The sequence below is a fragment of the Thermobia domestica genome, chromosome 10 (assembly GCF_964235325.1).
Source record: "Thermobia domestica chromosome 10, izTheDome1.hap1.1, whole genome shotgun sequence".
Classification (NCBI taxonomy): domain Eukaryota; kingdom Metazoa; phylum Arthropoda; class Insecta; order Zygentoma; family Lepismatidae; genus Thermobia; species Thermobia domestica.
The window spans coordinates 233077096-233091308 of record NC_137463.1 but is presented as its reverse complement, the minus strand read 5'-3'; the positions used below and the strand labels follow the sequence as shown (position 1 = coordinate 233091308).

At 33.8% G+C, this 14213-nt stretch overlaps 1 protein-coding gene across 1 annotated transcript in view; it reads left to right on the top strand.

Moving 5' to 3' along the window:
• LOC145663076 (uncharacterized) overlaps positions 1-14213 on the top strand; it is an 89322-nt gene that overhangs the window by 23542 nt on the left and 51567 nt on the right. The window contains exon 2 of the mRNA XM_081729288.1: positions 9131-9296. Within this exon, the coding sequence (XP_081585414.1) occupies positions 9225-9296 (72 nt within the window). The 5' untranslated portion in view covers positions 9131-9224. The remainder of the gene's footprint in view (positions 1-9130; positions 9297-14213) is intronic.

Sequence of the window (14213 nt, the reverse complement as noted above, 5' to 3'; positions counted from 1 at the left end):
TTACTAACTTCGAATACGGTAGTAAGAAACAGCTCCAGATTGATAATTTAAAGTGTAGGCCTATCCAGCGAATCGTGTTTTACGTGCTAAGCGCTTTATTTGTGGATGACTTGTCAGAAACGTTTATGATAGTTGAGCTTAAAAGTAACATTCTTACTCAAGTGCATGCAGATAAAGGGAAATTGTCACCCGTGAAAAAGTTAAAATGTAATACCGAGGTCAAGAACAACAGTGAGATAGTCCACAATAACCAGTTGAATTTTGTTAATTCGGTAGTTTACCTGAATTCGGTCCCAATGCGCACCAATAATAAATATGCTACAGAAGGGCGTAAATTAGATCCTAGTATGGTCACCTTTTATCAAGTTAGTACGTCATCATTGCGAAATTGTCGAAAACGAAGGTTTAAATGTAAATCTACTCGAAAACAGCTGATCGTTCGTGATCATGTTTATGCTTGTCAACTTCAATGCAAAGTGTATTTACAGCGCGCACAATCCCGCATTAGGTATGCAGCGAACAACAGGGCAAAAGTAAAACAAAAGCGTTCTCGAAAACGAAAGTTGGCACAAAGTAATCGTGGGAGAAAGAAATTTAAGTGCAAATCGAAGTTAGCGGCGTATCAACAAACTTGTGAGAAAGCGAAGACGCGAAAAAAGTGTATGTCGGCTCCGAAGAATGCTAAAAGGCGCAAGCGCAAATACGTACGAGCCTCGTGCAGCAAGTTACACGGTAAATACATTGGTAGTAAGTGTAAACTTAAAAGAAAAGTTGTGCATGATCCTAAATATAAGCGCCGTAAACGAAAACGCGTTACTATGTGGAAGTTCAGTAGGTGCGCTGCAAAAAGGAGAAAAGTCCCGCGAATTATAAAAGGTAATTGGAAAAGTACTCGTAAGCGTATGAAATTGCAGGCGTACAAGTGTAATCGACATCGGTGGAAGATTAAAAATTCTAGCGCGACCTAAGCGTGAACTTTCCCCGAATTTAGACTGAATCCCGGAAGAGACGAAAATTAAATACCGAATTTGATTCGTCAGATTTTATAAGAAATGAAAATAAAGATTACTATTTCTTTTATTTTAATTATTCCCCACCGAATTTCGAAAGTTAGGAATTTGTTTTTCAGTCTCAAGTGTGTGCACACTGTCACCGACGCGCCCAGCCAGAGGAACCACCAGTATCCATTCATAATCAGGTACGTTTATTTAAATACCATGTTTTATTCTTTCTTTACAGTTCTTGGAGATGGAAAGAGGAAAGGAAAACCGGAGGAAGGACAGTATTGGAAATTTTAAATAGGTAATCATCTTAGATCGCGATTTCGGTCTTTGAAATTTTAAAACGGCCCCACCACTTTTGAAAACTATGGTTATCCCGTTTTGGATACAGAACTTCTGTATTGAATTTTGTTAGGATGTTTATGTTTTGTATGTTTTATTTCTTTTCAGGTACTTCCAGTCCTGGGAACCAAATGTCATTAATAAAATTTTACTATTTTATTTTCTTTGAGTTTTTATTCATTTACCTTGTATGATTATATGAACATTTAGCTGTCCCCATACCATTAGGCATTTAGAGAAATGTTAGGCAATTAGAGATACTTAAAATTCAATTAGAGAAACACTAATGAATGTTACAATTAATTATGAAATTTGAAAAAAAAAAAGTGTGGTTTTCAGTTAACGAATTTTTCCATCTGACTTTGTCATGAAGTATGTGCAAAAGTATAATGAGTTTTGTAATATAAGACTGGCTAGGCGTCAGAACATTGAAAATTAAATAATACTTAGTATGATTTCGTAAATACTTGAAAATAATGTTGAATTTAATAATTTGCTTATGAATCCATTCACGTATAATGTTCGTTATGTAAAGTCAGTGGGTATTTGTTACGATACTAATGAAGTTTTGAACTTAATTGAATTTAATCACGAAAACTGTCCTACAAGTTAAGAAGAGGTAAAAGGTCGAAAATTATAATTCAACCCCTAGAGGCGTCACTACTATTCTCTTTCAAAATTACAGTGACGAAATCGGTTTGGCATCCGGTTGGGCCTCAGCTAGTGTGTGAATTTGGCCTTTAGACACACACACTTCAAAATTCTCTTTCGGCCTATGACATTCTCAATCTATTTATTTAAGAACAAAAATATCTAGTTTGACGCTTAAAATTTTATATTTTATCAGACATTTATTTTTCATTGACGCAAAAGACACAATAAATTGCATTTTATTTGGAATTTTGGCAAATAACTTTTCTCTTCTTTTCTTCCTGTAGCTCAGTTTTCACGAACTGTTACGCATATTTATAATAACGGTTCGCGGAAACTGAACTACCAATGATCATCGACACAATTTGGTATCGATATATAAAGTGTTTTCTTTTAATTAGGTAGCGATTACCTATAATAAAATTGGTTTATAAAAATGAAAAATATATATAGATATAATGATCGCGAAATATTATGGAAATTGAATAATCAAAAGTATTATCAACCTTAAAATTCATTAACGTCGGTAATTTCGAATAAAATTTGATAAGTGTTGTTTTAATTTTGAAAATAAATTTATTCTTGAAAAAAAAAAGTGAGTAATATTTTGCATCGTAAAGAATTTAATGTTGAAGTATTCTTGTTATTTGTTTAAGTTTGAATCAGAAACTTGTTTCAGTTTAGTGAAACGATTTGGCAATCAGTTTTGTTCAGTTTGAAATGCTTTGAAATGAAAAAAAAAGGGGCGTATAGTGGCAGTAAGTAACTGAGATATGTAAGACAAAAAGCCAATGGTAATTTAAGAACTATAATTGGGCAAAAAATAGATTAAGCCAATAAGCAGTTCCCATGTTGCGGGTTAATGCCGGTGTCAAAGGCTATTTTGAAGAGCGACACCGATGTTGCGTTTCAGGATACTAGCGATAATATTCGCATAGAGGGCGATAATTGCGTATAAGGCCTATAGGGAGGCAGACGCTTATACTGAGGACCACATATATATTGCGAAGTGTGCACGATGCAAAGGGCAATCAAAGGCCGCATCTGTGTTTTTCGAGGTTGATTTTTCCCTCGTTGTCGTTGTTAAGTTCCCAGCCAAGGGTGCTGGAGGAGGCAAGAAGCCTATATTTTGTGTGTTTATATTACTAGATAACAATGGTCCACAAGGTTGATATGTATATCCCTTTATGTGCAATGTTGTGAATGCTCAGAAGATATTTCTAAGAAACGCCCATGCTTTGAGGTGAATTTATCCCTCTTATGTTGTGTAAAGTGTCTTTGTAAAGACAACCGCAATATGAATTATTTTGGCTCAGTTTTGTAAGTGCCCATAACCCAGTTAGTTGCCATTAAACGTCTATCACAAAATCGTTGTTGATAAATTGTTATAACCAAGTTAAAATAAATAAATAACCTTAAGATATTAAGTTGAGATTTCAAGCAATGTTTTTTCAGAATTAAATTTATGCTATGAGAATACATCAACTTTATTACGTAACAGTAGATGCTAAACTGTATTAACGTTTAATGATCCAGTTATAAAACATTATGGAAATTTGATAATTGAATTTATCATTAGCTCTGAATTCATTAACATTGTCGGTTTGATTTTAGACAAAATTCGATAAATATTGTTTCAAATTTTAAAATGAGTGTATTTCAGAAATTGAGGGAACGTGAATAATAGTTATTAAAGTAATATTAATCGCATAACGAATGTAATATTCTGATTGTAAGTGATATGGTCACCACCCGATATGGCTAAATGTATTGATTTATTCCCGATTGTGACTTAATACCGGATATGACGATATTACTGATGTTGATAAGTGCATTTTTGCCAGATAGGCCGCACATTTCGTATTGGCTAGCGCTCTTTAAAGGAATGCAATTGTAAACCTACTAATTCTGTAGGTATGAGCGGGCCGAAAAATATTAATAATTAATAAATGGTTGATGATATTGAGATGCAGGGCTGTAGTATCGAACTTTCCCTCCCCCAGGGTATTCTTCTTGTCCTTTTCATATTTTTTTTTTTCAATACCTTCTGTAGGTCTAGATACTGGCAGCCCAATTGGGGTTGGAAAATTTTACCCGATTATGACATAGCTACGATGCGTAAAGCATCTAGCTGGGAGGGATTAGGATTTCATGCAGAAGCGATTTTATCCAAATCGTCGGGAAGGTTGGCGATCCCGCATACTTCGAGCTGTAAGAGGAAAATAGTAAGTCGGCGCTCATTGATCTTCGGGATCAACTCATTAACCTATTTTTGTTTAATTTATGACTTACGACCTGCTTTGTCAATCAATGGCACGCAGGATGGCGCTTCGAAAGGCCTAACCGCCGTTTAACTTATGTATATATATTAAAATGTTTTAAAGTTTACTAGTTAGGTTATGTAATGTAAATATATAGATTGATATTTTAACTATTTTGCATATTATAATATAATACGTAAAAATGTCAGTATATAGGCAGATTTTGTTTAGTGTTGAACTTCACTAGTTTATGAATAGATTTTGCATATTTAATGAGAAACTGTAATCAGAATTTGAATTTCATTCACATATTGTATTACTTTTATATATATTATGTTCGCATATTCCAATTATTATTTTGGAAAACAGACATTTAAAAATGAAGAAGTAGTTTTAATGTGGAAAACATATTAAAAAAAAAAAGTTTACTTTTGTAGTTTTTACAAGTTTATCTATTGCTCAACGACTCACACAAAGGAGAGAATACCTAATTATATTTTGCTTGCTTTAAATAATTCATACAGGTGGAAAAATTTTAATTTAATTCACTTTATTAGAGTTTTATTCATGTCAATTTGAGAAAAGTATCAGTTGGAACTTTCGCTGCATAGTTCATTTGAAAAGTGTGATTGTGATTAACGAATTACTTTGTTGTCTATCTGATTATTTTCATGTTCAAGAGTTTGAAAGGAGAGAACATCGTTTCGAATCAACACTTGTCAATAAACTCACACAACTATAACAAATTTTAGATTAAATTTGAATTTGAGAGTTGAGAATTTGAAAAATAACAGTAATAATAATAATAATGGAAAGAATTTGGTTTGTTGTACAATTTAACAGTAATTGATAGATCCTATTGTTTATAGTATGATGAGGCAATCAGGTTTAAATCTGTTAGGCACGTTGATATTGATAATGGTCATCGAGCGAACAAAATGATTGTGTGCAAAGTATTTTGAGCTGTATACGTTTGAGTTCAACTGAACGGCAATTGAGCATTACAAATAAGTTAGGGCTATTTTGAGATGCCAAAGGCTATATAGAGCGGCATTCTTATTTGAATTTATTGTTACGGCATACGTGTACTTTACCGTGAAACCAAAGGCCATTAGAGGGCGGTTCACGTTCAGAGATGAATACTCCTTGAATATCTAGCTTAGGGATGCTAGAAGAGAGAGTTTATTCAAAGTGTTTAATGTGTTTAGAGGTGGATTGTATATCCCTCTTGTTATGTGATATGCGTTTGTGATTAATGCCCGTAAAATGGAGTTGTATTTTGCCTTTGCCAATGAGATGTTTGTTGAAAATGAGATTCGGAAATGATTGTATCAGCTAAAAGTCGTATGTTCGCTAATATTATACAAGTTCCGTGCACTAGTATTGATGTCTACATACTACTTGCAACTAATAAATAAATGAAGGAATAAAATAAAAGTTTACATTTGTTGTTAGCAATACTGGCAATTAAAAAAAAAAGAAAAAGAAAGAAAAAGTGAGTTGATACGTAAATCCAAATTTATTTGAAACAATTTGATGAATCTCTTGTTTGTCGTTTGAGCAATACGATTATTGAAACTTGATAGTATATTTGATTTAGATTTCTTTAGTATTTTGATGTTTAATGAGTTGAAATATAATATTCCGAATAATTAGTGTGTAATTTACTTCATGACTATTTTATGAACTTTTGTTTTGAAAACTCTTTTGGATTATTAATATTTTGCATTTATGAATATATATATTAGTTAATATAGTTATTTTGATGTTATTTTAGAAAATTTAAGTATCAATTTTGTTGTAAGAAGGTGCATATACACACATTACACTACACAAACTACATGTTAGGAATTTTGATATTACCGTTCATTATGTTGTTAGGCTACACTTTCGAGATCGGTATACATATTTTACTATTGTTTAGTAGTTAAGTATTTTCTATATTAATGTTCATTTGTACATTTATTTGGTTTAACATGTTTAAGTATATCATGTGTTTTGCAAAAGATAATTGAAAAGTGAATTAAAATATTTTTATTATGGTGAGAAACCGATATTTGAAAAAATAAGTAAACAAATAAAAGGAACTATAAACTATAAACTATAAAATGAAATAATAATGAACAATCTATTAATGGTGGCATAAAGGTGGCTTTGTTTAAACAAAAGGTGGCTTCATATAAGTAATAGGTGGCTTTAGCAAAGGTGGCTTGTCGTCATACAGGGTGAACAACCTCACAGTTAATAAGTGAAGTGCGATAGATACAGTGCAGTCCCAATATGTCGAATTTTCATAGTGAGTCCCCAACGATTTTCAATTTATATACAGTGTGTCCCATAATATAGTGATCTTCTAATAACACTTCCGTACACTAGTGGAGTGAATTATATACAGTATAGCCCCAATATATCGAGTCATTATGGTGAACTCCCAGTGATAGTTGATTTATATACAGGACGTTCCAAAATATACTAACCCTCAAGTGATATTCCAGTATGGACTATTAACCCCTCAACGGCCAGGGTTCTCTTCACAAATTGAAGCAATTTGCTCGGACACTGCTCGGGCCCCAATAGGATGTCACCGTCCTACAGCTCATTTTTTTTTTTTTTTTTGCAATTTAAAAGAAATATTGAGAAAATAGATTTATTCTGAACTTTATTAACCAACCCTCGAATAAACCCAAATGTTCTAGAAACTCGTTGTCATCGCTTTGGAATGCTTGTTCATCTGTGTTAGTAGACTTCCGTCAGATTTCGTAACCATATATGGGCATCCGTTGCAGAGACAGTGATTGACTTTGTGAACGCTCTCAGTCCCGAGAGCAACGGGAAAGTCGCAGAAATACTATACTCCTTGTCATTGCTTAACGCTGATTTGACTAGTTAAAATGCCCGCACTACTGCAGCCAAAGAGCGCGAACTTAGTAGTATACGTCATCATCTGAGCGCTCCAACGCCGAGAACATATACGCAATAGCTAACTGAACAAGTGGGGCAGTCGCCGTGGACCAGTTCAAGAGGAACGTGTTGACGTTCGCTCGCCCGAATTACATTTACCTAAAAGCAGCATTCAGGCTGCCTAGTTTTCTATATACAAAGTGACAGCTATATTTTTCATAGTGATTTTTTCTATAAGTGCACTTATTTGATAATACAGCGGTAACGAACTCCTGGAGCAAAACCTACATTTGTAGAACCTATGGGGAACCACCACTAAAGAAGCAGTAAATTAATTTTGGGACCTTAACGCCAAAACCAGTACACATCATCGAACACAGGACAGCGGAGGAGTGACATCGACAGGCTAGCCGAAGAGACACGTGAGTTAATTACCCTTTAATGCCACCTCTTCGTCTATTGTTAAAATCAAGCCACTAGCGTAAAAACAGTGTTAGATTGTTCATGGTGAATATATTGCAAATGCAAACGTATGTAATATTTGTGTTTTTATAGTAACATTATATTTCTTTTATCGAAAAGTAATTTTATCATTTGTATAGTTAATATCAAATCCTATTGTACTTGTAGCCTAACAAATTTATTTACGTTGTCTACACTTTCGTTTATTGCGTTTCCGGCTACCGCATAACGAAACTGTAGGCATGGGTAAGTGATCGTATACGTCGTAAAGTAGCTGGAAAATAAAAGAAAGGGGCGCAGTATGAGACTGAGAAATTAATCCGAACCACGACGCAAAATAACGATTACAAGCAAGATATGAGAGATGGAAATGAAAGAAGAAATGCTACACTCTGCAGTAGGTTCAATGGCGAAACGCAGACATTTTTAAAAATCTAAATTAAAAGGAAATTAATATCAGGCTGACTTTTTTTTATAAGTATAATAACGTTTTCCTCCAGAAATTGTTTTGTTAGTAAAGTAAATTACGTGTAAGTGGTCAAATTTTCTGTATTCTTTACCTCTGATCCAGTACTAGCTAAGTAAGTATCTATCAAATATGGAGAAGGAAGAGATTCTGAAAATGTTATATTTGAAAGGTTTAGGAAGAGAAAAATATTTATCGTTCAAAGGTTAAAAATGAACTTTAATTTTTCACATTCCATAGTTCTCTCCCTACACACCAAAACTTCAAGCGAGAATAGCTCTTTACCACAATTTTGTTTTTCACTGGATCAGTATAATGTTGCGCTGCGCAAACTGGTACAAATATTTTCGAAAAAAAAAATAGCTGATGGTTTTCCGCATACCCTTCGTTTATTTTTAAAATAGTACATTAACATACTCCATATATAAATTTGAGATTGGACTTGGTGTGGCAATTTGTACGAAATCCTGATTTTTTTTTAATTCCTGACTTTTCCGAAATCCGGGATTTTTTCTGAATTCTGGAAATTATCCGGAAAGAGAAATTTCCGATTTCGGAAAATTTTGCCCATCCTTGATAATATGTACACATAATGTATAAAATTATGTAATAATGAAATTAATGCTTCATTTACTATTTTATTCGAAAAAGCCAGCAGGAGAAAGGACAGAAGACAACCAAATTATGTGTGTAGATGACTGTGGCCATATCAAAGTTGAAATAATTCTTATACGAATATTGACTTGTGAAGGACTGTGAACCTGAGTACGTACTGTTGCAAAATAAAACAAAATTCTGTAATATAATGGTAATATTTTGATTGGGCGTTAAGATGTTCCATCTGTGATCTAGGTTAGGTCAATTTCTTATGTGTTGTTTATAAGAATATGGAATATTTGTACATTGTAGTATACATTATAATAATATACATTTTGTTAATTACTTAATAACATTTCGTATGCATATATATATATATATATATATATATATATATATATATATATATATATGCATTTTTACATTTCATATAAGTATATGTATTTCAGTGTCATCTACTACTGGTCATATAAACATCAAAAAGGGTCACAGGAATAAAATGGTAGAAACAAAAATATGACGTGAGACAGCCGTTGATGGAAGATGCGTGAAACCACACAAGAGAGCCAGTCTTCAATGGAGATTGAGGGGCGCAGCATCTCCGAGCCTTTGGAGGTACGCTGTCATTATATAATTACATTTTTTATTATTACTATTTATAATGTCGAACTTGGGTAAGAGCACAAACTTAGAACTTAGTCCAGCTAACACATTCAGCTTTGATGCATGTGCTTCCTGCTTCTGCCTGACAGATGGATAGTCGAGATTAGTTACATAGCAGGTAAATGAAGAATTGAACTAAGAGAGAGGAGGGAAATATTACACTGTTGCAGGAAGTATACATAAGACAGTATTAGCAGGCATTTGTGTGAATGTCTCCTCAAATTGGTCCAAGATATTTTCAGAATGACTCAGATGCTGAGAAAAACGCTACAGTCCTCATCCAAAGAACTATGATCATGATCGAATGAATACGAACAAAGTTACAACTGATTTAAAAATTGACTTGTTTTAAAAGCCTTTACTTCGAGAAACTACCTAAATAAGTACCGCATCTGATTACAGAGATGATTTTCAATAGTGTGAGGATTACAATGTCGTTTACAGCTATTCGATATCGTGGAGATATGATAAAAACTATTAGTGTGCAACACTCCTAAAATTATATTATTCCGAGAAATTGCTGTATTTACACTTACCAAGGGTATTGTTGTAATGTTATAGAAGCAAAGTAAATAAACAAGTGTTTTAAAAAGTTCCTACAAACACGCCATTGTAAGAAACACATTAAAATTTCCACATCCACCTTTTTTCATATCTCCCTAATGGGTTGAGATACAAAATTGCTGCAAACGGTATTATAATCTTCATGTCTATTGAAAGTTATCTACGTAATTCGATGTCATACTTGTCTAACACTTCTTTCGAAATAAAGTTCTTTGAGAAAAGTTAAATTTTCAGTTAGTTTTAACTTTGTTTCTACTTCTTCGAAATGTCATATGAAGACCATAGAATTCAACATTAAGGTACTTTAGATGTGCATTACTTCGTCCGTGTCACTTGCCCTGCAAAATTTGTTTTTTTGTTTAAAGTTTGTGCCATAGCGTCCTTAGTTTACAACAGTGCATACTATAGAATTTTAAATTTTCGGAAGATTTGAAATATGTATGTAATAACCTGACGTAGTCTCATTTGAAAAAATACAACCTTATATCGAGTTGGCTACACGGTTAATTTTGTGATGTTAGAGGGTATTTCTAACAATGTTCCCCTGCTGAAGTTTGCATGGTACAAAATTTCAGCATTTTCTGGTGGGGAATGTGTTGGTCAGCAGCTTGAGGTGGGGTTCAACAAGGTGTACGTGTCGTTTTCAATGTACACCATTGCGGGCCAGGAAAACATTGTTCATTTGCATTTGAGGAACGTATAAGAAATGGCAGATCGCCGGTAGCAACGCAGCGTGCGTTTCACCTCCGCTTCACGCTTTGTATCAATAATGGAGACCACCATTTGAATGAGTTTTTGTTGAAAAGACATAGATGAAACGGCATGGCACTTTCCACAAAACGGCATATAAAACTTTCCACAAAAATAATTTCCGTACTTTCTTTGGTTTGGAATTGATTAGCTTCCTAAATAGAATTGTTTCTGCTGCACTTACTTTTTTTTTTTCCCTAGATTGAAAATAAGAATGACAGAGGGGAAAGTTTTATAGTTGTCTTTCTTTATATTTTCCTTCTTTCGTCTTTCTTTCTTACATACTTTATAAAAAAAAAGAAGTTGACTAGTTGAGGCTCTTTCTCTTTTCCTGCCTTCAAACATTTTTACTTTCTTTAAATTTAAGAGGAACGCTTTTCTTTTCACGGTGATTAAACATGCTCGCTTATAAAAAAAAAAAGGCAAGAAGAAGACTACAAATCCTGTTTCTCTTTGCCTTTCTGTCCGTCCTGTTTTCCTTTTATTTTAGATAATAATAATGAGTGTAGATAGATGAGAAAGTCAAGGAGCGGAGTGGGGAACAGGAACAAAAAAAAAATTGAACATAAAATAAGAAAAATGGAAGAGGATACGGGAAAATGGAGTGAGGAATCACTTTTTCTCTGCAATTGAAAAAATGAAGAAGAATCAACTATAGTAAAACTCCTCTCGTCCGCCCTCGGCTGGTCCGCCACTCCAGTAGATCCGACCGTGCTCGAGCCGAACTTGGTCCAACTCGTCGGTGAATCATTGTGGTTTACTGCCGTTGCGGCATTGTTATTTATTTGGTGTTACTGCATATTTGCCTTAGTGCTCCATCATCTCTTGTATCGTTTCATTCTTGTGCATGTTTTGTGTACTGTACTGTGCAGTTTTTAGTGCTTAGTGTTTGTTTGTTTTTTATTGTAGAGAACTATACAGTCATTTTTGGCTTCATAGAGTGTTTATTATACTGTAAATGCGTATTTTTCTGTATTTTCTGATAATCCGACCTTTTTCGCGTTCCGACCATACCCCCTGTCCCATAGGTGACGGATTAGAGGAGTTATACTGTATTTTCCGCTTTTAGTGTTTTCTTTCCTGGAGATTTACTCTGTCTTCCTTTTATTAACTCTTTCTCACTTCACATATCGTTAATTTTCTTCCTTCTTTTTACGATAATAAAGGAAACACCAGTAGTTCTTTTCTTTAAAAAATAAAGTTAGAGTTTTCCCATTTCCTCCTACTGTTTTCTTTTCATCATATTTTCTCATTCAGTAAGTTTTATATTTTTTCCTTAGGATACTTCCATTTTCCCGTTTTTTTTTTCTTGTGTGTGTGTTTTCTTTTCTTTCGATTGTTTCTTATATATATTCAGGAAATCTAAAAATGGGCCAAAATTTAAGTCACAACGTGCATTAAATATTTTAGTGGGTTTTCGTATAGAAATTTTGAGCCAAAAGTAATTCGTTATACGAGATATTCAGGAGGATTTGGGTCCTTACGACAAGTTCAACATTTCGAAACAGGATGTAAATTTACATCTTAAGGGTGTTGAAAATTTATTACGCCCTCTTGTTCCTGTCCATGTATTAACTTGTAAGATAAACATGGGCCTTATCTCTAAGATAAGAATATTTGGTTAAGTGATCAAAACTTACGCCATAAAGTGCAAAAACAGTCGAACGGAGTGTTCCCCAAAGTACTTCGCAAGCCAAAGGGGAAATTCCGAAAGAGTCAGAGAAAGCCTCACATTATAGTTGTTTTTTTTTTCTTTCTTTTTAAAGCTGAGTGTCCCTTTTCAATATCGATGCTATATGAGATGTGAACCCACGGTTTAAGGTGGCATTCAATGCTTTCTCACCGAGAACTTAAAGCGAGACCTCGTGCAGCAAAGACATGGTCGTAGTCACAACACCAGCGGGGAGAACTTCCCATATTATAGAAAGCATCGTTGAAGGACGTAAGTGCTTACTGAACATGTTCATGATATAAATTATGAACTTCTCTGTGTTCCTCACCCAATTTGTACTATTGATGATTTCGGCGATTTTTTTTTTTTCAATCCTGTTAATTGGAACATTCATTAAAAAATGGGTTAAAAAGTTACGGTATTACAGAGGCTAAAAGCAGATAAATAGACAGGTCTTATCTAGTGAATAGCAAAATTACCCTTAAGTTGTGGATCAATCTTAATTTTATGTTATTAGTGTTCCATGTCACTGTGTAAGTTTATTTGGCTTTTATTGGTTTGTTGCACGCGCCTTCTGTGCGTCACAGCAAATTCAAAATCTTCTCTCCGATGTACTTCGAGCGGTAGAAATTATAATAGGACCTCGATACAAAAGATTTGATTTGGGACCCAAATGGCGTCCCCCGTCGTTAGAGCAGAAGTACAGTCAGAAACAATATTAAGTATAGGTTGGAGCTATCATTTCTTATACCTCCAACCTATACTTAATATTGTTTCTGACTGTACAAGCTGAAACTATAATCTAACTTGTACATACATACACTATAAACCCTAGAAGATCCAAATATATTATTTTCTAATATGGTATCCAACCAAAGACATACGATAGCATATCAAAATATGAGAAAATATCCATTACTAAAATAAAATGACATCTGAGATAGAAGAATTATTCTTCTGAAACGTTTAGTAAGTGTTTTATTAATTATTTTTTTACTTGGGTAGACCTGGTACCTTTTCCGAGTATGACGTCATCAATGATGGTTACTGAATCAAAAAATGTTCATATTGGCTGCCACTTGATTGACTAACATCGAATTTCGTTATTTTGTTTATTAGAAATGATTAGTAGATGTCCTAATAAGTACTTTTACTAAGGTGACCATTGGGATTATTTCTCTGTAATGACGTCGTCCAAGATTGCGACTGCTCAAATACAAAAATATTCATATTTCTGATAATATTTGTTTGAAGTTAACACGGAATTTCGATATTTGCTTTCATTAATGCTAAGCATATATTATAAGTAGTTTCAATGCAGCTGGACATTGGACAAATTTTCCACATATTACGTCATTTAAGATGGGAGGCGGCTGCTCAGCTATAGAAATCTTCATATTGTTCATATTTGGCTGATCAACATAGAATTTTGTTAGTATGTTGCAATTGCTATTGGTGAGGCAACGATTATTATTGTTGTCGCAGGTCAAGTACGCGAGCGGAACGTACTTTATAATTTCAACTTCAGGATTAACAGTATGCGAGCGGTCACACGTGAATAAACAACAAATATATCAAGTCTCTCTTAATCTTTAGCTGCAGACAGGTCCATGAGGTAGTAAGTACTTTAAATAATTGAGACGATTAAGCTAATTCTTTTTATTTTAAAATGAAGTTTAGAGAAGTAACGTTACAGTTGAAGTCCGTCGGTGAATTTAGTATTACAAATGCATTTGTAATAAATGGAAAAACGTGACAAGTTTCTGCAACTTACGTCAGATCTCTTAACTATTTTGTACTTTGGTCACCAATGTTAACTTTCCATATACCCTTTTGTGCACCCAACACTATAGCTGCATGCGCACATAGACTCTGAGTATTTT